Consider the following 25,554-nt stretch of genomic DNA (forward strand, 5'->3'; position numbering starts at 1 on the left):
AGGAATTACTCCTGGCAGTACTTGGGGGACCATATGGGATGCTGGGAATCAAACCCGTGTTGGCCGCGTGTAAGGCCAACGCCCTACCCGCTGTGCTATCACTCCAGTCCCAATTTTTGTCTTTTAGACCACATCGGGTGATGTTTGGGGGTTCCTCCTGGCTCTGCATTCAGGATTTACTCCTGGCAGTGCCCTCCGAACCATATGGGGTGCCGGGGATCCAATCCAGGTTGACCACATGCAAGGCCAGCACCCCTACGTGCTGTACTATCACTCCGGCCCCAGATATTTACTTCAACTTAAAATAAAGAAATTGAGAAGAGGAACGGCATCCTGGCTCCCTGCCTCTCGGAAGGTCTGTCTCCATCTCTGCGTGCCCTGGGGAATTCCTTCCTGCTCTCACCCCATTTTATTTTTTAAATGCATTTGCCTATTTCTGCAGTGTCAGACAAATGTTTTCCCTGCCCTCCACCTTGGCTAGAAATTTTCATTCTGGGGTTTGGTTTTGGGGCCACAGTCAGCAGAGCTCAGGGCACTCCTGGCTATGTTCTGAGGGATCATTCCTGGCCAGCTTTGCGGATCATATGTGGTGTCAGGGGTCAAACAGGGTCAGCTGTGCTCTCCCTCAGGTCTCTGAGTTTGTGTGTGTGTCAGACTGTACATGTACTTTTTTCCTTTTTGGTGTGGGACACACACCTGGTGGTGCTCAGGGCTTACTGCTGACCCTGGGCCCAGGGATCACTCCTGGCAGATGTAGGGGACCGTGTGCCATGCAGGGTATCAAACCTGGTCTGCTGTATACATGGCAAGTGCCTTTACCCCTGTACTCTCTGGCCTTCTAAAATGATCTTTATGGGGTTGCTCCAGGCAGTGCTGGGGTGCTCGGGCCCTGGCACACTCTCTACCTCTCACACTATTTCCCTGGCCCTGCTCCTGCCTGCATTTAATCCTTCCTGACCTCATGGCCTTCGAGTTGTCCCTGATGAGATGGACCATGCCAGTCCCCTACACACCCCTTCGCTTTGGGCTAGTCTAAGCCCAATGGGCTCTTCCTGCCCCCAGGATGGACCCCTTAAGGGGATGAGGGGGGGGCTTTCTGACCACTCCCCTTCGTCTTGCTACACCTCCATGGAACTGGCTCTGGTTCCCCCTAAAGAGTTGAGACTGGAGTGATAGGACAGTGGGTAGGGCATTTTCCTCACAGGAGGCCGACCTGGGTTTGATCCCCAGCATCCCATATGGTCCCCCGAGCACCGCCAGGAGTAATTCCTGAGTGCAGAGCTAGGAGTAACCCCGGGGCATCTCTGTGTGGCCCAAAAAAGCCAATAAACAATCAAATAAATAAAGGGTTGAGACCCTCACAAATGGCCTGAATCCCACCTTGGTCCACACAGGGGAGACATGGATATTCTGAGACCAGGGGACCAGACTGTTCTGTCCCCTTTGCTGTGTGACCCTGCCCACATCACCGTCCCACTCTGGACCCCAGGGCTTCATCTCTCACATGGGGCTGTGAATCCCTACCTGTCGCTGTGCAGAAGCCTGGGGTGGGGGCGCTAAAGGGAGCAGGAAGGCAAAGGTGACCCAGCGAGGCAGCACAGCAGTGGCTGCAGGTACAAGTAGGGGTCCTGTGTGCTGGGCTCAAACTCAGCCCCATCACAGATCAGCCCCGAGAGCCGGCAGTTGACTCAGCATTTTGAGGCTTCAGTTTTCCTCATCGGAGAACTGGGCCCACGATAGTAGTTCTATCTGCCAAGCACTTTGAACACTGGATCAACGTGAGACAAACTCAAACTTGAAAACAGCAGCCAGGGCGGTAGTACGGGGGTAAGGTGCTTGCCTTGCACACGGCCAACCTGGCTTCTATCCCCAGCATCCCATATGGTTCCCTGAGCACTGCCAAGAATGATTCCTGAATGCAGAGCCAGGAGAAAGCCCCGAGCATCGCCAAGTGTGGCCACTCCCCACCCCACCCCCAAAAAAAAGAAAAAGAAAAAAAGAAAAAAATTGGGAACAGCTTCCCCACAGTGACCGGTATGCAAAAATCAGGAAGGGCTCCACACTGCACAGAACACCCACATCTGGGCTGGAGCAACAGCACAGCGGGTAGGGCATTTGCCTTGCACGTGGCCAACCGGGGTTCCATCCCCAGCATCCCATATGGTCCCCCGATAACCACCAGGAGTAATTTCTGAATGCAGAGTCAGGAGTATCGCCGGGTGTGACCCCAAAAACCAAAAATAAATAAATAAAATTGAAAAAAAAGAAAGAACACCCACATCTCTCCTCTGCTCCGAGGGGCCTCCTGAAGAACTAATGACCATGAGTTGGACAGACCCTCTGTGCTAGGAGGCGCCAACCCCCACTCCCCACCCCTGCACACTGGTCTGGATGAAACTGAGAGCCTGTGTACTGTCCCAGCCCCTTCATGCTGATGTACACCTAAAGCTCTAATTCGCTCCTAATCTAATTCTGAGCCAGATTCACTCCCGACTTCTCTCTGGTGATCTGATTATGCCTGGGGGCAAGACCAGGCTGCTGACGTCACTTGTTCCTGATGCGAGGGACGGGTGGGCACCCGAGTCACCCTCCCTCCCACACTGTTCAACCTGCAAAGTCTGAGTGTTTCGACTTGGACCCTTCTAGCGAGGGAAAGCTCACTCCTTCCAGGGCAGAGATGCTCAGCCCTCCGCACCTCTCCTGAGCAGACGGGGACATGTCCCCTCACCACCCTCCCTCCATGCCTGCAGCCCACTGATGACATCAGCCACCCAAGAGGCCCTCCCCCCACCCCCACGGGTCTGAGACTCCTGCCCATAGGCCCTGGGGTGGCTCCATCCACAGCTTTCCAAGCAACCTCCATCTCTCATGCAGCTTGGAATTCAGAGGGGGGCGGAGACCCACTTGGGGAAACAGTTTCCCCGACTTCACATCAGGGGAGCAGCCAGGACCAGACCCCGAGAGATCCCGGGGTGTGGGAGCAGGAGGCTGAGGCAGATTCTCCAGGACACCCCCCCAGGCAGCACCAAGCAGGGATCTGGGTCTCGGCTAGGGGTTGGGGGCCCGCCCAGGAGAGCCATCTCCCACCCAAGCAGTTTCCTTTGAGCCCGTGCCTGGAACGATACCAAACATTTCCTTCCTTAACTGTGCGCTGCTCTCCAAGGGACAAATTCCAAGGATGGCTGGGGGAAGAAAGATCTTTGAATGGGGAGGTCAGGGTAAGGGGGAGTGCTTGGTGCTCGCTGGGTCTGCTTGGGGTTCAGACCTCTGAGAGGTGAGCCCTGTTTCTGTGGAGTGTGGTTTAGAGTGGGAGAGATGCGGTTCCTGAGACTCGGGAGAGAAGACAGACACCCAAACCCGAGCCCCAACTTTGCTGCTGGAAAAACCAGGAGGGTCTGAGCCTGGGAAGGGATGATGGGAAGGGTAAACTGGGGTGCATCGACCCAAGTTGGAGAGAGAGAGAGAGAGAGAGAGAGAGAGCCCCGTGCTGGTTCTCTGTGGGTTTAGTGGTGGTGTGGGAGTTTCTAGAAAGAAATCAAAACCCCATTCCACCAAAGTTGGGCCACAGACACAGAAAAGGCCAGGAGGCTGGAACAGGGGAGCCAACCTGTTTTGATCACTAATTGCCCCCCAAAATGGAAAGAGAACAGCGCTGCCCCTCCCAGGCTTGGCGAGACACAGAATCTGCTCTTATCAGCAGCCGTGGCAAGGCTCGCTGCCTGAACGCGGACAGATTCGTCATTAACCAGACAGGCTATAAAGCTCTATTTCAAATGGTTCCCAAGACTGAAAAAAATTTTAAAAAGAAGCACAACAACCTTGGGCTGGCTACTTATCAAACTCAGTTTGTCCCTGTTTTTATTTCCTTGTCTGTAGCCGAAAGTCACTATCTGTGGGAAGGCAAAGGTTCTCGCCCCGTTCCCTCTCTGCAGTGTGACCAGAGTCACTGTCCACTGCGGTCTTCCGGGAGGACTTGAACCCTCTGTCCACTAGGTGAAAACGGGCTCATACAACTGCCAATCCCCTCTGCGTTAATGAGTCCAGATGAAGTGAATTCATCCGCCCATGCGTGGATTCACCTACTGAAGGCAAACCCACGCGCAAGGCTGTTCTTGTCAGCCCTTCCTCTCCAGAGCCTTCTGGGGTACCTGAGACACTTGGGGTGGGGAGGGAGTGGGAGTCACTGTGTTGGCGTGGAGGCTACATGGGCAAATGTGGGCGACACCGCGTCATTTCCTGGTAAAAGAACATTTTCCCAGGGGCTGGCGTGATAGCACAGCAGGTAGGGCGTTTGCCTTGCATGCGGCTAACCCGGGTTCGATTCCCAGCATTCCATATGGTCCCCCAAGCACGGCCAGGAGTAATTCCTGAGTGCATGAACCAGGAGTAACTCCTGTGCATCACTGGATGTGACCCAAAAAAGCAAAAAAAAAAAAAAGAGAGAACATTTTCCCTTGTACCCCAATGAGCATTTAGAATGGGATAAAGATGAGGTACTCTGAGGGCTGATAACAACACAGGGGGCTACCAAGGGAGGGGGTAGAGGGGAGAGCAGTGAAAGGGGTTGAGTCTAAGCTTGGGCTGGAGTGATAGTACAGTGGACAAGGCGCTTGCCTTGCACACGGCCGACCCAGGCTCTATCCCTTAGCACCTATATGGTCTCCCCAAGCCCTGCCAGGAATGAGTCCAGAACCCAGAGCTAGGAGTGAACCCAGAGCCCAGAGCCAGAAGTGAGCCCAGAGCCCAGAGCCAGAAGTGAGCCCAGAGCCCAGAGATAGGAGTAAACCCAGACCTAGAGCCAGGAGTGAGCCTAGAGCAGAGAGCCAGGAGTGAGCACAGAGGCAGGAATGAGCCCTGAGCACCGCCGGGTATGTCCAAGGGGCAGCAAGCTGTGAGAATGCCCGGCCCACACGCAGCCCAGGGAGTCCCAGTTCCACGGCAGGGACGCGCTGACTCTGTCCCAAGGAGAGAGCCAGGCCAGAGATGCACTGCGGCTGGAGGCAGTCCTCCGCCCCAGCACGCCCCAGGCCACTCGAGGGATAGTGGGCACGTTTCCCATGGGGACATGCAGGTTTCTTGTCCCCCCCACAACACCGGGACGCGGCCCCCTCCCCAGAGTGCCCACCACCAGGCTCCTTCTACCTCCTCCCCCTCAGACAACCTCCACGGCCTTTGGCCTTACTGTCATCAACAGCCTGCACTGCTCTGCCCCACGCACCAGGGGGTCTAAGCATGCTGGGGGGTGTGCACACACGTGTGTATATATGTGTGTGTGGTGTATGTGTGGTGTGTGTGGTGTGTGTGTGGTGTGTGCATATGGTGTGTGTGTGGTGTGTGCATGTGGTGTGTGGTGTGTGTGGTGTGTGGTGTGTATATGTGTGGTGTGTGTGGTGTGTGGTGTGTGTGGTGTCTGGTATGTGTGTGGTGTGTGGTGTGTGTGGTGTGTTGTGTGTGTGTGTGGTGTGTGGTGTGTGGTGTGCGCATGTGTGTGTGTGTTATAGAACCAGGTCAGGAGAAGAGGAGAAGGCCTTTTCCACCACAGGCCTCTCGTGTACAAGTGGGCACCGCCTTTGAGGGCCCTGTCCCCCTACTCCTGTCCCCCAGAGGTCCCTTTTTGTCCGGCAACTCCTCCCAAACACCTTTCCACATGGGGCGCTCCACCTCACGCCCCACCTACCCAAAGGTACAGTCTGCACGCGTCCCTCCACGCCATCCCTGCCCCCTCGCACAGCCGTCCGAGTTGCAGACACCAAGCTTCCCATTCCTCTAGGGCCCTCTCTTCATCTGGGGGGTTTGTGGGGAGGGGGGCCACACCCAGCTGTGCTCGGAGGCTCTTCCTGGCTCTGTGTGTGTGGAACCATGGTCCGGAGGAGCTTGGGGGTCCCAGGACAGAACTGGGGGCCCCGCATGGAGAGCTTGAAGCATGCATTTGCCCTCTGAGCCGTCTCCCTGGCCCTGTGTCTGGGGTCTCAGGACTCTGGAGTTATCGCCTCTCTCTGAGGTCCCTGAGGGCAGCCGGGGAGTTGGTGGGGCTGAGCATCCACAGGACAAAGCCGCACTCTGTGGGCTGAGCTATAGTACAGTGGGTATTTGCAGGTGGCCGACACGGGTTCAATCCCTGGCATTCCATATGGTTCCCTGAGCAATGCCAGGACTGATTCCTGAGCGAAGAACCAGGAAACAGTCCCTGAGCATCACCGGGTGTGATCCCAAAAATGAAAAAGAAAAAGCTGCCTTCTGCACGGAGAAAGAGATCCATACATGAACAGCAGCAGGCCCATTCCAAAAATTCAATGGAAGCCTGGTTTTGGGTCGGGGGACTGGGTCTCTGTGGTCCCCCGAGGGGGATCTCAGGCCCACCCGTCCTGCTCCTGTTACACCAGGGATGAGGCTGACAACCCAGCAACAAGCTCCCCTTCCTGTCCATTATCTCTTCCGTCCCCCGCCAGGCCTCTCCCCTGACTGATCGCGCTGGGTTTTAATGACTGGCCTGCTGGGAATAAGCCTGCATGCAGCACGCGGCCTCTCTCCTTCCAAGAGCCAGGTCCGCACTCCGCTCTCCACGGGATCAGATGCGAGGAGAGGGGTGGAAACCAGATGGAAGGGGCTTGAGATCCCTGCAGGCTGTGGGATCTTACTGAAGCACCTGGGCCTCTCAGGGCTTCGGTTCCCTCCTGGAGGAGGAGGACAGGGCTGTCCAGCCACGAATGGACATTGTGAGCCTGGAACGACAGACTGACTGGGCACAGACTCCAAGGTGCAGCTTTGGGAACAATTCAGCATCTCTGACTCTGCCACTGATTCTTGTTTAACCATCTGTAGTTTGCTCTTCCCTTGTGGCCCATAAAATCAAGGTCCCCTCTCCTTAATTTGGGGGTTATTAAGATACCACAATGCCACAAGGGCGCCTCTGACGACAGACAGGTGGCCGGCACTCAAGGTAACCCAGGAATGAGGTGGGACGGGGCCGGGTCCCAAAAAAGGAGCAAAGGCAGAAGCACGAGGCCGAATGCAAGATGTTTGCCCCGGGCTGCAGGGCTGGGGTGGGGTGAAAGCCAGAGTGTTGAGAAACGGTCGGTCCCAGAGCAGGCTGGGCTGCACCCACCTACAACACTAATCAGGGTCCCAGATGGAGTCTGGGGGTCCTGTGTGCACCGTTGAGACTCTCCTCCCCTCTCTAGGCACCCCCTGCACCCTCGCAGACCCTGTGCTCTGGGTCCATCCGTGCTGGAGGGACAGCTCTGGATGCAGGAATGTAGGCAGGTCACGTGGGGTCACCTCCAACCTCCCCGCCCCAAGCCTGTGACTTTAGATCGGCTGAACTGGGCGAGAGCAATAGTCCAGCCGATAGGGCGCTTGCCTGCATGCATGACCCAGGTTCTGTCCCTAGCACCCCATTTGGTCTCCTGAGCCTGGTCAGGAGGGATGCTTGAGCGCAGAGGCAGGAGTAAGCCTTGAGTACAGCTCGGTATGACACCCCCTCCCCCAAACAAACATACAAACAAATCAACCAGAATGGCCAGTACTATGTCATCTATAATTAATATACATTAATATATGTCCACAGAGTGTTTTTTTGTTTGTTTTGGGGAAAACCTCTCAAGCAATGTTCAGGGGTCCCAGGGGTCTCTCCTGTTGATACTTGGCCAACAGAGCTGGCGAGCTGAATGCTTTTTTTTCCCCTTTTTTGGGTCACACCTGGCGATGCTCAGGGGTTACTCCTGCCTTTGCACTCAGGAATCACTCCTGGCGAAGCTCGGGGGACTCTATGGGATGCTGGGAATCAAACCTGGATTGGCTGCGTGCAAGGCAAACGCCCTACCCACTGTGCTATCGCTCCAGCCCCGAGCTGAATGCTTTTGCACCCAGAGATGCCCAGTGATGCCCAGCTGCCCGGCCCAGGCAGTGGCAGAGAGGCAGGTGTGCTGGGGCTCTGTGCACAATTGCCCACACTCCATGCCACCGAGCCGCTCTGCTCGCTGGCCCTCCGGAGCCAGCCTTTTGTTGCTGTTTTCTAAGCCACAGTGGGAGTGCTCTGGGGAAAACCCCAAGTCTGTGCTCACAATAGATCTGGGGATCAGACTTGATGCCTTGGGCTCTCAAAGCGCATGCTCCAGGCCCTGGAGCTGGCTCCCTGGATACAGAGTTAAAGCTTTATAGAAATAAAATGCTTCTCGCGGGGTCAGAGTGCTGCTCCAGGGGGTAGGACGTTAGCTTTACAGGTGGCTGACCGGGGTTCAAAACCCGGCACCCTGTGTAGCTCCCTGGGCCAGTCAGGAGTAATCCCTGAGCACCGAGCCAGGAGTTAGCCCTGAGCACCACTGGGGATGGCCCCCAAACCAAACCAAAGCGAAATTCAAAACTCCGATCCCATAGAAAAGGTATGGAATCCAGGAAAGACCAAAGAATACCAAATGCTGCCAGCCAGTGCTAGCCTGCCTGGTACACGTGTCTGGAATCCTTCGTGGGTGGACACGTGTACGGAACTCATGGCATCCCCCCCCCCGGCCTCACCCCTTCCCTTGGCCAGGCCCTAAGCCGCATTCGGCAGGTCCTTCCCCATGACAGGGACCATGAGGGCTGGTCTGGGCTCACAAGTTCAGGGCCCTGCCCACCCAGACCCAAGAATCCTGGGGGCACTTGTGAACCTAGGGGTACGAGGGGTGACTGCTGGCCTCTCCACACAGATGGGCAGCTCCGTACCCCAGACACTGATCCCTGGGGCTGCCTAGCTCAAGACACCCTGGCAGCATTTGTTGCACACAGAGCCTTCCTTACTCTATCCGATCTCCAACCTCACAACCAGCCTGCACAAGAGCCAAAAAAAGCAGGTGGTACCATCTCTACACAGGCAGAGGGACCAAGACTGAGCAGTGGGGACATTGACCAGCATCCTCCCTTGCTCTCCTCATCCTATCCTGCCGCCGGCCTGGCTCAGGCCTCACCTCTTCCAGGAAGCCTTCCCGAACTTCACCCTCTCTCAGAGTTTCCCATCAGAACTGGATGGAACCAGAGCCGCCCCCCCCCCCCCCCCCCCCCGGAGGGCAGGGAGGCCTTGGCTTGCTCCCTCTGGCCACACTCCTCAGACACAGAAAAACCTGCTAGAATGAAGACCACAGATGACCAGGGCAGACTGGGCGGAGGAGGAGAGGCGGCAGAGCAGGACTTGCCTAGGGTGCCGGGGAGTGGCCAGGTGAGATCTTGCTCCCCAAAGACGTGGCTCCTTTCCGGCCACGGGGTCCCTGGGAGTGTACAGTCTCGGCCTTCCGGCCACTGCTCAAGACTCATCTCGGCTCCTCCTGCCTGCCCCGATGGTCAGCCAGCTGTGCAGAGGAGGGTCGAGAAGCAGGCTTTGGTGGCAGTGGGTGCAAGTCCGCAGGCCAGGCCAACACCGTGGGGGCAGCCCAGGGAATGGCCACAGAGACCGGCCACCTGCTGAGCATCTGCAGGGGCCACACCCTGCCCAGCACCACATCCCATCCATGCTTCCTCACCTGCACAGCCGGCTCCATTATGATGCTGTCTTGCAAGTGGGAGGGGGAGGTTGGAGAGAGAGAGAGAGAGAGAGAGAGAGAGAGAGAGAGGAGAGAGGGAGAGAGGGAGAAAGAGAGAGAGGAGACAGGAGAGAGGAAAGAGGAGAGAAAGAGGAGAGAGAGGAGAGAGAGGATAGAAAGAGGAGAGGAGAGAGGAGAGAGACAGGGAGAGGGAGAGAGAGATGGAGAGGAGAGGGAGGAGAGAGAGGGAGAGAGGAGAGAGAGAGAGAGAGAGAGAGAGAGAGAGAAGAGAGAGAGAGAGAGAGAGAGAGAGAGAGCGCCAGGCCCTAGGCTCGCCCAGTGACGGCTGCTGCTGGCAGCAGATGGGTCTCTGGTGTATCTGAGCTGGATATAAAGGCCCAGTCGGAGGACAAGAGACAAGTCCCAAGGGAGCTTGCAGCTTGCAGGCTTGGCAAAACCCTGAGTTCTCTCTCCCCATTGCCTGGCCACCTCCCATTCGAGGACTCTGAGGGGAAGAGGCTCTGGGGTATGGAGGGCACAGATCACCCTGGCAGTCCCCAGCACTGAGGGCACCCCGACCCCCCTGACCCGCGTGCTCCCCACTCCCCCCGTCACCAGCCTCACACAAGCTCTGTGGTCCAGGCTGGGCTGCAAGTGGCCGCCGGCCCACCTGGCACAAGCTCTCCTCTGAATGAGACGCGCACATTCCGCGTCCAAGCGGCTTAAATGCTGAGCACCCATTTTCCAGGTGGAAGGAGGAAAGAGGAAGGAGCACAGGGCTGGAGAGATAGCACAGCGGGTAGGGCGTTTGCCTTGCACGCGGCTGACCCGGGTTCGATTCCCAGCGTCCCATGTGGTCCCCTGAGCACCGCCAGGAGTGGCTCCTGAGTGCAGAGCCAGGAGTAACCCCTGTGCATCGCCGGATGTGACCCAAAAAGCAAAAAGAAAAAAAAAAAGAGGAAGGAGCCAGGGGTGGGTGTGGATCTCACAGGACCCCACCAGTCCGACGTGCCAGGGCTCGCCTACCCACATCAGAGCCCGCTGCTGATCGCATCTCACCACATAATCATCACAGATCGCAGACCATCTTTTGTGTGTGTGCAAAAAAAAAAAAGAAAAAAAAGTGGGGTGTGACCACTATGTGAAGCCTCAAAAAATACATATATATATTTTTGGTGCCAGACAGCAGAGAGTACAGTGGGTAAGACACTTGCCTTGCCCGTGCCCAACCCGGGTTCAATCCCTGGTACCCCAAGGGTCCTCCAAGCTCCACCATGAGTGATCCCTGAGCACAGAGTCAGGTGCAAACCCTGATCAATGCCAGGTGTAGGCTCAAAACAAAAAAGCTAAAAAAATCGTGCCAGACCAGAAGGATAGTACAGGGGTTGAGTTTGCTGTGCATGTGGCCGGCCCTGGTTCAATTCCCAGCACCACTTATGGTTGCCCGAGTTCCAACAGGAGTGAGTCCTGATCCCAGAAGCCAGGAGTAATCCCTGGTCACTGCCAGGTGTGGCCTGTATTATTTTAAAAAAGGAGTGCAGGGGGCTGGATCGGTAGCACAGTGGGTAGGGCATTTGCCTTGCACACGGCCGACCCGGGTTTGATTCCCAGGTTCCATATGGTCCCCCAAGCACCACCAGGAGTAATTCCTGAGTGCATGAGCCAGGAGTAAGCCCTGTGCATCACCGGGTGTGACCCAAAAAGCAAAATAAATAAATAAATAAATAAAAATAAAATAAATAAAAACGGAGTGTACTGATTATGCAGTGAAATATGGAAGGACCCTGAACCCTGTGTTAATAACCTCAGGGTGGGGCTGGAGCAATAGCACAGTGGGTAGGGCGTTTGCCTTGCACGCGGCAGACCCGGGTTTGATTCCCAGCATCCCATATAGTCCCCCAAGCACCGCTAGGAGTGATTCCTGAGTGCAGAGCCAGGAGTAACCCCTGAGCATGGGCTGGGTATGACCCAAAAGGCAAAAAAAAAAAAAAATAACCCCAGGGTTCAAACGTGAAAACCCTGTGCAAGCTGTCAGCCTCTGTGGGCCTCAGTTTCCTAATCTGCAAAATGGGGAGAATACAAGAAGAAAAAACTGAGAGCAAGCACGCCAAAACAAGTACACTGTTTAGCGGGTGAGGCGACCGCCTTGCACATGGAAAAACTGGGTTAGAATTCCGGCACCCGATATGGTTCCCTGGGTACTTCCTGGTGTGATCCCTGAGCACAGAGCCAGGAGTAACCCCTGAGCAAGCACCCTTGGGTGTGGCCCCAAAAAACAAAACAAAACCAAACAGAAACAACAAAACACTTAACATTACTTATCTAGGAGGAAGAAATGGAAGATAAAGATAATTTTATTATCACCTCTATATGGGAGGGCTCAACAGGCTGGAGCACATTCCACGGGGGGGTGGGAGGGGGAAGGAGTGCAGGGGTTCCATCTCCGGCACCATAGGGAACAAGCCCCCTGAGCACTGCCCAGGGTGGGTCCAATACCCCCGACCCTCCGCCTCTCCCTCTCTCTCTCTCTCCATATATAATATATGTATATTACATATATACACAGACAAAAGATAGACAATCTCTCCATCTCTAGGTCCACCAATATCACCAAGTAATAATGATGGGAAACAACACATGCTTCCTTTTCCTTTGCCAATGTACTCTACTGAGCGAGAATTTATAGGCAATATAATACACCCACTCCTTGGGGGTAATGAGTAGCAGTGTCCATCTTGTGGAGTGCTTTGGGGCGCAATGGGTTAGTGCCCGTAAAATCCCAGACGGGGCCTGCAGCATCTCGGGGTTTGTTAAACAGGAATGCAGCCGGCCTTCCTCCTCTTCCTCCCGCTCACCTGCACCCCCATCCCACCCTGGCACCAGGCTCAGCGAGTCCCGGTTCACGACCACGGTCTAACCAGCCTCTTCACCCCAAGCCTGGACGATTTCACAGTCTTCCCTCTGGCCCCCAAGGGATGCCATGGCCCTGCCCTGTTCTGAAGCACCCCGCAATGGCCCCACAAATGGCATCATCGCTGCGACTTGCACTTTTCCACGTGTGGCAGCTTCATCAGCAGTGCTGTGCTGTGTCCCACAGTGCTGAACTAACTAACGTATAATATGAGATTCTGCCATTTCTTTTCTTTTTGGGGGGAGGTTTGTTTTGGGGTCCTACTCAGCGATGCTCAGGGTTACTCTTGGCTCTGTGCTCAGGGATTACTCCTGGTGGTGCCTGGGGGACCTACCTAGGATGCCAGGGATTGAACCTGGGTTGGTCACATGCAAGGCAAACGCCCTACCCGCTGTACTATCACTCAGGACCCAACAATAACCATTCCTATTGGCACAGTCTGACCAGTGTGACTTCCTAACGTGAGCCACCAGTGGCTCACATCAGTGTGGTGCGAAAGCCCCTGTTCTGTGAGACTCTTTCCCAAGTGACTTAACCTCTGAGAACCATTTCCCTTCCCCACACCAGGGCCTGCCTGGGCACAGGGGCATGGCTCGGTGGTGGTGGCGGTGGGGGCTGCCCAGCCATGGGGGACTGAGGCACCATCGAGTTGGGGATCCAGGGAACCACCCACCTCTGGGGTTCTGGACTCACAACAGGTGCGTAGCCCTGTGCATCGCAAGGATAATGATGACTACGGGAAAGGAGAAAAACGATTTTGCATTTGGCTCCAGACTACAGAATAAAGCAAATCTCCTAGGAAAGTGAGTCCCGCAAATGCACACAAATGAACAAAGTAAAAAAAATACCCAAACGCACAGAGCCCCCCTGCAGAGAGGGCAGTGTCCCCATGTCTCTGTGTGTGTGTGTGGTGGAGGGACACACCCTTTCTTTGTTTTGGACATTGGGGCCACACCCCGTGGTGCTTGGGGACTACTCCGAGTTCTGTGTGGGGAATGAGGACCACACAGTGATCAGGGCACCTGGATCAAGCTGCGCCTGAATCCCTCCACGCTGCCTCTCTGCTTGAACAAGCCAGTATGGTCCTCTCTTCCGGCTTCAGTGCGGGAGCCAGCTGCCCTCTCCATGGTACCCAGAGCGACTTCTGCCATCAGCACTCACCTCCGTCAAGCCCCCAAGTCACCTTCTCAGGAACCACCTCCATCCTCTATTTAGAACTGCAACTCTAAAACTGCAACCCTTCCCCTCTGCCCCCAATCACCTGGACTGTGGGCCACTCCGGGGGCCAATAGCTACTCCACTTGTCCGTCATTGTCTGCTTTGCTCAGACTAGACAGCCAGCTTCTTTAGGGGAGACTTCCTGGGGTCTGTGTTTTTTACTGTCAATCAATCACATGCAAGGCAAGTGCCTTAACCCCTAGACTATCTCTCTGGTTGTTTCAGTTTTTTACTGGACCCACCTCCATCAGGGAGAGAAGGACCAGGGCCTGGCACAGGCTTAGGCAATGAATGAGAAGCCGATGACTGACTGACTAGAGAGCAGGAAGGGAGAAGCAGGCAGGAAGTCCTCGTGTATGCCAGTGACAAGGTCCCTGCTACTGTTGCGATTTCTATTACAATTTCTATTGCGATTTCATTATGATTACTATTGCATATTACTGCCACAACTATTGAATTACTATTATTGTTGCTATTTTGTGTATGTGTGTGTGTGGGGGGTGGTCCACACCCAGTGATGCTCAGGGATTACTCCTGACTCTGCACTTAGGAATTACACCTGGCGGTGCTCCGGGGACCATATGGGATGCTGGGGATGGAACCTGGGTTGGCTGCATGCAAGGCAAATGCTCTACCGGCTGTCCTATCGCTCCAGCCTTTATTGTTGCTATTTTCAATCCTTTAAGGTTTGAAACTCCCACATCCCTTCTCACAGAATTTTCCAATTTCACACCTTCCTGACCTAGACTGTACCCCACCAATATCACACTGCTGGTCAAAAACATGCTCCTCTTTAATTTTCCGTGTAGGTGGAACCAAATGAAAAGGCCAAGTTTTGTAAAGTCGGGAAGGGTGAGCTAATAGTTGGTCATGGGACTTCATCCATGTGTTTCTCACACAGCTGTGTGGCCTGGACCCAGCCACTGCCCAGTCAATAGTTGGTCTGCAGTGAGCCCACCTGATTCTGGCCCTTCCGACTGGAGGTGATGGGGCAGCACCTCCAGAGTGCCACAAATGCACTGCCCAGAGGCTTCAAATAATACACAGAGGGACCCTCTGAGTTATTTTCTGGTTCGGAAAAAAAGCTGTCTCCTGGTAATAAAAACGGGCCAGCAAAAGAGCTCAAAGGGCTGCAGTGCGGGCCTGGCATGAGCATGGCTGGGCGTCCGATCCTGGTACCGCACACCCTCTTTGCTGGTGTAGCTCACGTGGCACAGAATCACTGGCCTGAATTGCACGGCCGCAAATGCGGCCATGGACATCTCATACCTCACACCACTCGTATTCCAAGAGAAGCACACCACATTTGATGAGGTTTAAAGTAGAAGGCAACCAATCTTAGAGGGAAATATATTTTTTACAAATATATATATATACATACATAAAATCACACAAAGCTCACCTTTAACAACATGTTAGTGATCTCTTACAAAAAGGCTTAATGGCCCCTGGGTGAAATACAACAATCTTCACACACTTTCCTCTAAGGAAAGTTTTTTTTTTTTTTGAGCATTTTCAATGATTTATTCATGACAAACAATACAAAATAAATTATTTCAGTTCTGCTTTGGGGCAGGGGTGGTTGGGGTTCGGGAAGGAAACATCCGAAATATGGTGGTGGGAAGGTATAACGATGGTGGGATTGGTGTTCGAATGTTAAACGTAATCAAATATCGTGAACTACTTTAAAATAATAAAATTAAATGTTAAAAAATCACCGGCCTGAAGGGAAAGCCTCATCCTCAGGCCCAGCTCCGGGCCAAGAGGCCAGGGATTGCTGGGATCAACCCCCGTGATCTAGTGCACAGTCGCTCCCACTCCTGAAACCCTCAACAAATATGAAACCAAAATCCATGTTTGACAGCAACTATGTGTGGAAATAGGAAATGGTTAAATTCCTTGCCAGAGAACCAAGACTAGCTGCCTCTAAGGATGAAGGACGAGGCTGGGCGATTGCTTGGTTATCACTGTCTTTGTTCACCGAATCTTCTTTTGGGTGGTGGTGAGGGTGGGGATAGGTGATAACTGGTGGTGGTAGGAATCAAAATGCAACCAGTCACATGCAAGGCAAATGCCTTAACCCCTAGACTATCTCTCTGGTTCTTCTTACAAAGCATTTAGTTACAGATTTGCTAAGGCTCGATACGGGGTGTCAGAGCTGAAAGTCATTGGTGACTGCATGCAGGTGTCCCCCATTTCACAGGTGGGAAAAGCGAGGGGGAAGGCACCATCCTAAGGCCAGGGAGTAGAGGGTAGAAAGAGCTCATCCTGGAATCCACGTCTGTTTTAGCTCCCTGGCCCTCTGGTCCACACTGCTTCTTGGCTGGCCAGACCCCAGTACCACCAGCTACAGGCCTCTGACGTGTGAGACTCTGCTTCTCAAATGAAATGTTTCTTAAACTTTGACTTCATCAACCCAGAGCTCCTTGACAATCAGCCAAGTTAACAGTACTATTTTCTTTCCCTTTCTCTCTAGTTACTTCCTCGGAGTAAAGTCCTCAGCGCAGAAGTTGAGGGGCAAAGGGTGGTTATTATCATTTTCTTGCACCTTTGTAACTGGCAGTCAAATTGCTCTGCAAAATCATATCCTGCCCACACAGAACCCTCTTCTTTCTACATGTATGTCTGCAATTTCTATAGGAAAACACAGACACACTGTTTTCATTGACATGCGCATGTGTTTTTAAACAAACAAATCTGTTCTTGGAGTCAGGATCCCCAGGGCTGGGAGGCTGGCTGACTGTGTGACCCCTGGCAAGTCACATCTCCTCCTGAGATGGGTGATGCCTATCTGTCCACGGAGCGGTGGATGAGAGGATTTCTTAAGATCCCTTTGAGCATGGACATTCCACAGTCCTCCGGTGCATTTTTTAAAAGTGATTCGACAGGATGACTTTTTTTTTTTTGTAATTAGAAAATGCCCTGCTCCTAGTCAATGGGGCCCCACAGGGTGCTGCATTCCCAGGAAAGTGGGTCTTGGGTGAGACATCTGTAACAATGTCGGGACACTTAGGCTACACTTAAGCCCCTGCACAGGAGCTGCGCTTATACTTAGCTTGCTCTTGCCAGGGGGTAATAATACTCTCTCGGAGAGCCCGGCAAGCTACTGAGAGTATTCGATATGCCAGACACAGTAACAACAAAGTCTCCAATGGAGACGTTACTGGGCCCGCTCGAGCAAATCGACGATCAACGGGAGGGCCTTTACTTACTTACTTAATAATACTCATCTGTGGTCTAACTCCAAGGTTCCTCACCTGCACCCCACCCCTGGGGGCAAAAGGCGAGGTCCAGGTTATTGTACTTCACCCCTAAAAGCCCAGCACTGCAGTCAAAGGCAGTTCACGCCAGCAAGCCCTTCCCCCGGTCTCTGCCCACCTGTTTCTGATGACCTGTGAGTGAATGTGTGAGTGTGTAAGTGTATGTGAGCATGTGTGAGTTTGAAGCGAGTGTCTGTGTGTGAGTTTGTGAGTGCGTGTGAAGCGAGTACATGTGTTTGTGTGTGTGAATTCGTGAGTGTAAAGCGAGTGTGTGTGAATGTGTGAGTGTGTGTGTTTGAAGTGAATGTGTTTATAAGCGTATGAAGCGAGTGTGTGTGTGTGAGTGAGTGTGTGTGTCCATGTGTGTGTGGATCCTTCTCTTTTCTTGGGTTGTGAGCAAGTTCTGGATGAGGGGCAGGTCCCGACAGGGACAAGAGAGACTAAGAAGCCCAGATGGTTCTCAGAAGACTCCCTCTACCAGGGTAGGAGGGGCTGGGGAGGGGCCCCTGAACTGGAAGGGCTCAGAGAGGACCCTCTCTGGCTCCACCTCTCAGCCAGACCCGGCACTCCCTGAGCAAGTGCAGATGGCTGGGGGGACCCAGGCCCGTGCCCTGGGCAGTGCGCCAGCCCCGTCCCTTCGCCCCCGAGACCGCTGACCGCAGACTTCCCGGGCCGGGCTGGGAGGTCAGCAGTTGTCCGCCTTGCCTAGAGCGGGCGCGGTCCCCGCGGCAGGCTGCGCACACCAGCGAGGACGGCACACCCCGGGGCCAGGGCTCCCTCCCGGCGGGCCACACGTGTGCTGGGCGCTGCCGCCTGCCTGCCTCTGCCGGGGCTGCTCCGACGCGGTCCCCCGGGTCCAGGTGCATGCATGCATGTATGCATGCGTGCGTCCGCTGCAGACCCCCAGACCCCCCAGGTGGCAGACTGACAGCCTCACCCCGCATGCCCAGGCTGGCGCGGCAGGGAGGGAGACCTGGGTGGGGGAGGTCTCCCCGCCGGCGCCAGCGAGCTGGAGCTCAGGAGGTCCCCAGCCAGAAGGGACGCGGCCCCGTGGGGGCACCCAAGCCGCACGGGGGCGGCGGTGGGGTGTGTGGAAAGCGCTTCTCCGCGCCCGGGGACAGCGGCCTCCGAGCAAGACCAGAGCCGGCGGGGACTCCGGAACCTCGGGGCGACTCCTCCCCGCCGGCGAGGGGAAACTGAGGCCCAGGGCGGTCACGCAGGGCCCCCTGCATCCCCGCCGGGGCGCGCGCGCACCCACACCCACACCCACACGCACACGGCGCGGGGCCGCCCTACCTTGGTGACGGCCGCGCAGGTGGCGCTGGCGCTGGCCGCGGCGTCCGGCTCCCGCTCCGCGCTGCCCGCCTAGTCCCCGCGCCCCGCAGGCGCACGGGCGGGGCCGGGGGCGGGGGCCGGGCTGGCCCCGCCCGCGCGCCCACGGCTCCCCGCGGGCCACCCCGCCCGGCCCCGCCTGGCCTCCTCCCGGCCCTTGTCCCCGCGCTCACCACGCGGGAGCGGCGGCGCGGGGGGCCGTGTCCCCGCGGCCCTCGCCGGAGGCCCGGCGCGCAGGTGGATGGACGGCAGCGCGCGGCTGCCCGGGGCCCCGCCGTCCACCCACCGCGCTGGGCACGACCCCACGCCGGGTCAGCCGGGCCTCTGAGCCTGCACGCTTCCTGATGAGCTCCCGGTGGGAAGCCGAGGCACGGGGTGGGGGGTGGAGGCGCATCTCGGTCACGGGCCAACAGCTGGTCAGTCCGGACTGCAGGCGACCGGGACTCCCAGGCCCCGCTTCTTGTCCACCCTCGGCCAGGTGACGTGTCCGGGGGCGGAGGGGGGTGGCGAGGGCCGTGCTTGGCAGGGCCTCCAGCCTGCCGTCCCGGCTCCCGTATCAGCATGAAAGGATGGGCGTTTGGTATTTCCACAAAGCACACGGGAAAACAGCCAGTGAGGAGAGAAGGGGGAGGGGGGTCCTGGGACCCTTAGGTTTCAAAATGGCCTTTATTTGTGATCGCTCAGAGGTCAAGGTCAGGCTGTCTTAGTTCTTCAGCTCCCCCAGGTTAGAGGCTGCACCCCACCTCCTGGATCCCTCCCCAGGGGCCGAGCCATGGTAGAGGTAGGAGAGAAGGTAGGGCGCTTGCCTTAAAGGCAGCTGACCCAGGTTTGATCCCCAGCATCCCCTATGGCTAAACCCTGAGCCCTCCAGGTGCCATCCCTGAGTGCAGAGCCACAGCTGGGTGAGGCCCCCAAACAAATAAGGCGGTTGTGTGGGGGAGGGAGATCTCTTCCTGTTCCTGCAGCATCTCAGCTTCATCCCCTCCCTCAGGGCCAATAGCAACCCTGTGCTGTAGGAGGTGGGGCCCTGGGGGAAACAGGGAGAATCCCTCCAGGACCTGAGGGGTCTGGGTCTGTGTGTGCCTGCCTTCACTCCCTTTAATACATCTGGGCATGAGGGGTGCGTGTGTGTGTGTGTGTGTGTGTGTGTGTGTGTATGCGCGCGCGCCTTCACTACTCTTTTGTGGGGGGGCACACCCAGCGATGCACAGGAGTTACACCTGGCTCTGCACTCAGGATTTACTCCCGGTGGTGCTTAGGGGACCATATGGGATAGTGGGAATCGAACCCGGGTCGGCCGCGTGCAAGGCAAACGCCCTACCCGCTGTGCTATCTCTCCAGCTCCCACCGTCACTACTCTTAATACAAGGGGCAAACAGCCAAAGCAATCGTGACCCTCCCAGGGGCACCTTAGTTAGGAAACCACGCCAAAGGCTCAGCCCCGTGGCCCGGGACCCCTTGGCCAGCACCTTCTCTTGGGTCTTATTGTTGATGGGTGGACGGGCCAGGCAGCCACAGTCCCCAGGCCCCACTTCCTTCCCTGGGTGTGGGGTGTCGCCTGGGGACGGCTGTGCTTCACCAACCACCAGTGCCCGGTGTGGGGCTGGACTGTGTGTGTGTGGGGGGGACAGTGGCCGTGTCCATTTATATGCTCAAGGGGAGTGAGCTGAGAAAAGCATTATGGGACACGGGGGGGGGGCTAGTTGTTGGCACATTCTCTGTGGGGTGGGGGCCCCAACTCCTCCTCCCCCTGGCTGAAAGGCTGGCAGAGGGGGCCCTGGGGCAGGAGGCTGTATCCCCTGGGGGAGGAGGTGGGGGTGCGAGGGATCAGATCCTCCAGTGAGGCTGGGGGGTGACAGCTGTGGTGCGGGCCAGGAACCTGACACCAGGGTGGTCCCTGAAGGCTCTGTAGGGTAAGGGGGGGCGGGTTTCTGGGTAGCAGCAGTGGCCCCCAGCAGGCGGGGGCTTCCTGCTCCCACGCTCAGGCCCAGCTTTCCCCAGTACCGAGGGTGGTGTGTGTGTGTGTGGGGGGGGGGGTCAGCTCCAGAGGAGGGGTGAGTAGGGGAGAGTGCAGACAGACAGGGTCCTGGGCCCAGCCCTCGTCTCTCTGTAGCTGTGTGAGCTCTCTGGGTCTCCTCTGGGGCAAGCAGCCCCCCCCCCCCCCCCCCGTTCCCATTCTCACCCACTGGCACACCCTCCTTTGGGGAGTGTCCCGCGATACGGAAAATGGTTAAACATTCTACTATAGAGGCCAGAGCCCTAAAACGGCAGCTAAAGCACCTGCCCTGTGCACAGCAGGCCCGGGTTCGAGCCTGCCAGGAGTGATCCCTGAGTGCAGAGCCAGGAACAAGCCCGGAGCACCACTGGGCGTGCCCAAGGAACAATCCGGGGGCCTGAGGGTGCCTGGCGGGGTGAGGGGTGGGAATCGCAGCCTCAGCCTGTCAAAAGCTGGGGGGGGCTCTCTGGTGTGGCCAGAAGGGAAGCAGAGGCTACAGGGCGCGCAGGCTCCCCTTGTCCCCAGGCAGGGCGGGGAGCCTTTTGCCCCCGGGGGTGGGGGTGGGGTGGAGGGGCAGTGAAGGGGAGAAGGGGGGAGGGGAGGAGAGTGGAAGAGAAGGTGGGGAGGGAAATGGACAGGTGGGTGTGGGACAGCGTGCAGCCCTCTCTCAGCTGGGTGTTTCCTCCTCCGGTTTGGGGGCCACACCCGGAAGTGCTCAGGGGACCACACAGGGGGTGCTGAGGTTGCCGCGTGCCAGACAAGTGCCTCAACCCCTAAACTATCATCTCTCCAACCCACAGAGACACGGAGCCATGGAAGGGCATGACTCGGGGACACTGGCACAGAGGGCAATGGGCGTGGCCTCCTCCCTCTCCCTGGACACGCAGAGAGCAGGGATCCCCACTCTGGTTGGCCTGGCACGGCCACAGGCTCTGCCATCACCTGCTCTGCAGGGTCCCAAGCATCGCCGAGGGGCCTGGACAGGGCCGGGAACTGGGCGCCCCTGGCCGCTCATGGAGGCTGCTGAGTGTGGTACAAGCTGCAGGGGGCCACGTGGCTGCCCCCTAACCCCCAAGCATCCATTTGTCATGAAGGAGGTGACTGGGACATGAGAGAGAGAGGGGACAGGAGAGAGAGACAGAGACAGAAAGACAGATTGAGAGAGAGAGAGAGAGAGAGAGAGAGAGAGAGAGAGAGAGCGCGCCTGACTCAGGGCCTTGTTCTCCCCCACAGCAGTTCCTCTTGGTGCTGGAAGGGTTTTTTCCCTGGGAACCCCCCACAAAGGGACCCAGCAGCCAGGCGGGAGCTGGCCTGGGCAGAGATATCCTGACCCTCTGGCACCGGACACAGCAGCTTTGAATGCACAGTCCCCTCCCCCATGGGAATGGGGTGCAGGGGGAGGCAGGAGGAGTGGGGCAGATGTCCCAGGGGGCGCCTTTAGCGACTGCAACAACGCTCCCGACCCACAGTCTGTGTGCACCACTGGCTCCAACATTTTACCTGGTTTCACACGGGTGAGAGTGAGGGGATGCTGCAGGGCCCCAGCAGGCAGTCGGGGGGCTAAAGTGCTCAGTGGCGGAAGTGAGGTGGCAGCCCCGGGGGTGTACTGGGGATGGAGTCAGGTGCCGTGGGGACCCCAGGACCTCGGGGACCCCTCCCAGCCCGCCCCGGTCAGGCATCTCCATCCCCCTCGTCCTCGCTGGCATAAGCCTCGGGCGGCGCCGGCCCCTGGCACGTGCGAGACTCCAGGTACTCGGCCTTGAGACGCTCCAGCTCCCGCAGCTCGGCCTCCAGCCGCTCCCGGTGGGCCGCCCGCAGCCCCCGGAGCTGCTTCATGGGGAAGGGGTTCATGTCATTGAAGGCGATGGTCATCAGCTTCCTGGGGAGAAGCAGCGCCCTGAGTCCACTGCCCGGCCTGTGCTCCCGGGGGCCCCTGAGGTCTTCTCCCCCATGGTGGAGTGCCCTGCCCTCCGAGAGCTCTTTCCGAGCAGGGTGGGGGGTGGGAAAGGGAAAGTTATGTCCCTGGACGGATGCCTGCCTGGAGGAGGTGGCCTAGAAAATAGAATCTTACGGGCCAAGACCGTGCTGGCCAGGAGGCATCTTAAAAGCCAAGAAGCCGCAAGGCCCAAAGCGCCCGGACAGAGGCCCTGGCCTAGGAAGGCAGCTCGGTCCTGTTTGGGAAGGTCACAGGCCATGGGGCTGGGGGGCGGCGGTGGGGGAGGGGAGCTTTCAGGAAAGAACACAGCAGCGAGGCTGAGTGCCTGGGGGAGTGCGGGAGGTGGGTTGTCCCCTCACCCCCTCACCGGCTGTCGCAGATGGTCTTGGTGAAGAGGCGCAGGTACTGGTAGATCTCTAGGCTGTCCTGTAGCCTCAGGATCTCCTGCTCATTGTACTTGAAGATGGCCAGGGCATAGCGGAACACCACCTGCGGGGGTGGGGGAAGTGAGGGGGAGAAGGCATGGGGGGGTGTCAGTGAGACCCAGCCTGGCCCAGCTGTGGGGCGCAGGCTGGGGGACCCTGCAGGACAAGCCAAGGGGGGTCATGGCTGGTGGGGGGGCTCTGGGGGGTCGGGGCAGAGCGTTCTGGAGGAAAAGCCGGGTAGGGCTGTCACTGCAGGGGGCACTGGCAGGAAGCAGGTGATCTCGGAGACCCAGGGGGCTCAGGAACTGCTGTCCAGGAGGGCAGAGGCAGGGGGCGGGCCAGAGTGAGGGCAGGAAGCAGCGGGGCTGATAAGGGCTGTGAGCAAACAGGAGGGAGAGGAGGAGGTCCTCGCCGGACAGCGGGGCAACACCCCTGGTCCCCGCCTGTGCCCATGTCCTGGGGCAGGGGAAGAGTCTGTGGGTGCGGAGGGGGTGGGGCAGGGGAGACCCCCCCGCCTTCCCGGGCACCCACCTTGGTGCCCTCGTACAGGAAGGCATCCCAGACCCGCAGGAGGATGTCGCTGATGAGGCTGTCGGCAAAGACCACCAGGAACCAGTTGAAGGTGATGACGGACAGGTCCACGCGGTGCTGGGCCAGGTGGGCCGTGAGCCGGGGCAGCTTCTCCGCGAGCAGGTCCTGCAGGACACGCTGGTCCACCTGCGGGCCCAGGTTGGAGTGGGGGGGTCGTCAGCCCTGGCCAGCACCTGGGGCGGGGCCCCATGCGTCTGCTGCTACCCCCCCACACCCACCTCTGGCTGGGGGCCTTGGGGGGGGGTGGCTCAGCGTCTTGAGCTGCTGACTCCTCCTTGGTCGGTGGCATCTGGGCTCCTCTGCCACCCACTGGGACCACCTGAGGCCTGGCTGGGCCCACGTCTGTCTTCCTGCTCCCACCTCGGGCCCTGCCCTGCAGGCGGCCACAGTCCTAGCACGCTGGATGTTGAAGCATCTTCCTCCCTTCCACCTACTGCCCCTCCCTGCCTGGGCCCCCGCAGCTGCTCCGGGTAGGAAGAGTCAGCCCCAGTTCCAGCCTGGCGCTCCCCAAGGGTGCTCCTTGCTCTGCACAGTCCCAGTTGGCGCTGGGACTCTGGCTGGGTTGGGGGGGGCGGTGAGGGGCAGAGGCAGCAGCCCTGGAGGCAGCTGGGGAGTCCGGTCAGGAATCATCTCTGCCCTCTACCCCCCTGCATGCCCAGTCCTCCACCCTACTCCTTCGCCCAACCCCCTGCAAATTCCCGACCAGCAAATACCGAGTGGCACACGACCACTGTCCTCTCTTCCGGGGAGATCATGAGCCTCCAGTTACGTGAGGAGACCACCGGGGTTAACATACCGGGTGGTCCGAGCCCCTGTCAGCGTCAGCTGGGCCCAGAGGGGGAACAGTAGGCAAGGCTGACTCGGGGGCGCCCCCTGCAGGCCCCGCTCACCTGCGATGCCGTCAGGGTCTTACTGTAGTAGTCAGCGGGCAGGATGGACTCCACGATTGCCACCAGGCACCAGAAGGCGATCTCCTCCTCTTCCAGGACCAGCAGGGCGATGGCCGCCAGCCTGGGGACGAGGGAGGGGGTGAGCGCCACCTGCAGCTGCCCCGGCCAGGCAGCCTGTGGTCCAAGGGGGCTCCCAGGTGCTGGGCAAGTACGGACCAACACCTTAAGGAGGGACCCAGGGGTGGGTGGTGTGAACACACTGGAGATGGGAGTGGGGGCACACCCAGAGTCTAGCACGACCTGTAGTCTCTGCTGGGTGACAGTGGACAGGTCACTCGGGCCACCTTTGACTTTCCGCCACCTCGGCGTGGTCACAAGGCTGCTAGGAGGGCGTGTGGTGGACAAACAGTCCACGTGGCCAGCACAGGGGAAAGTATCCCTTGGGGCAGCCACAGGCTCTGAGGGCTGGTCCATGTGGAACCTCCCACTCTTTTTTTTTTTCTTTTTGTGTCAGACCCGGAGATGCACAGGGGTTACTCCTGGCTCATGCACTCAGGAATCACTCCTGGTGGTGCTCAGGGGGCCATATGGGATGCCCGGGATAGAACCCAGGCTGGCCGCATGCAAGGCAAACGCCCTCCCTGCTGTACTATCACTCTGGCCCTGGAACCTTCCTCAGCACCCACCAGGCAGGGGGCACGATTCCTTCCTCCCTGCATTGCCCCAGCAGGTGAGGAGAGACGGGATGATGGTTCAGGGCTCGTCGAGGGTACCAGACACACAAACAGCCTCCTCTCCTCCCTCACTACCCTTCTCCCTGAGTTCCTGCGAGATCACGGGGAGAAAGAGGATCTTACCCCCACCCTCCCGCCATCCCCGGCCCTCCAGGGGCACTGCAGGGATGCACTGTGCTCCTTCTCCCACCTTCCCGGGCTGGGCCAGAACAGCTGCCAGGACGCAGGTGGCCCAGGCCTCAGTCACAGAGATCTGGGCAGTGCTGCAGAGGCAGCTGTGCCGAGAAGCTCCTGGTGGACAAAGAGCGAATGGACAGCGGCCAGTCCTCTTGAGTCCCTCCTGCATGGTGCATGCACCTTGCAGCCCCTCAGGGAGAGCCCGTCTGTCTGACAGGGGAGCCCCGGCTCTGTGGGCTCAGAGAGCATTTCACTAGCCATGGTCACTCTTCCTGGCTTGCACACACATGGGGTTCATGGTCCTGACCTCTAGGACAGCCGGGGGTGGAGGGGGTGTCTCCAGAGAAAGAAAAATTCCTTCTCCCACCCACACCAGAACAGTGGGAGGGAGAGTCCTACCCGGGCTGGCAGATGGGTAGAAATCAGCCTGAGTCCAGGAGGAGTGGACCCCGGGGGCAGCAGAAGGCTCGGCTTTGCTTGGGGAGCTGGGAGTGTCATCCAGCTCAGTCATCCAGTGTGTGATGCACTGGCTGCCACTGTTCTTGTCCGTGCCCCGGGTAGATGTGACTAATGGGCCACGGTGACATTCC

At 57.8% G+C, this 25,554-nt stretch overlaps 2 protein-coding genes across 3 annotated transcripts in view; both read right to left on the minus strand.

Annotated features, from left to right (window-relative positions):
• The window catches only part of CORO2A (coronin 2A), a 60,079-nt gene extending 41,774 nt beyond the window's left edge, over positions 1 to 18,305 (minus strand). The window contains exon 1 of the mRNA XM_056117069.1: positions 18,180 to 18,305. The gene's annotated coding sequence lies outside the window, so the exon portion shown is untranslated. The remainder of the gene's footprint in view (positions 1 to 18,179) is intronic.
• A 3,568-nt stretch (positions 18,306 to 21,873) lies between these two features.
• Positions 21,874 to 25,554, minus strand: part of TBC1D2 (TBC1 domain family member 2) — a 44,795-nt gene continuing 41,114 nt past the window's right edge. For both annotated transcript variants that reach the window (XM_056117170.1, XM_056117169.1), the window contains 4 exons: positions 24,054 to 24,174; positions 23,104 to 23,289; positions 22,515 to 22,636; positions 21,874 to 22,090 (listed from right to left, as the gene is read on the minus strand). In XM_056117170.1, coding sequence (XP_055973145.1) covers positions 21,883 to 22,090; positions 22,515 to 22,636; positions 23,104 to 23,289; positions 24,054 to 24,174 — 637 coding nt within the window. In that variant the 3' untranslated portion in view covers positions 21,874 to 21,882. The remainder of the gene's footprint in view (positions 22,091 to 22,514; positions 22,637 to 23,103; positions 23,290 to 24,053; positions 24,175 to 25,554) is intronic.

Source organism: Sorex fumeus, unplaced genomic scaffold (genome assembly GCF_029834395.1).
Source record: "Sorex fumeus unplaced genomic scaffold, SorFum_2.1 ptg000034l, whole genome shotgun sequence".
Lineage (NCBI taxonomy): Eukaryota > Metazoa > Chordata > Mammalia > Eulipotyphla > Soricidae > Sorex > Sorex fumeus.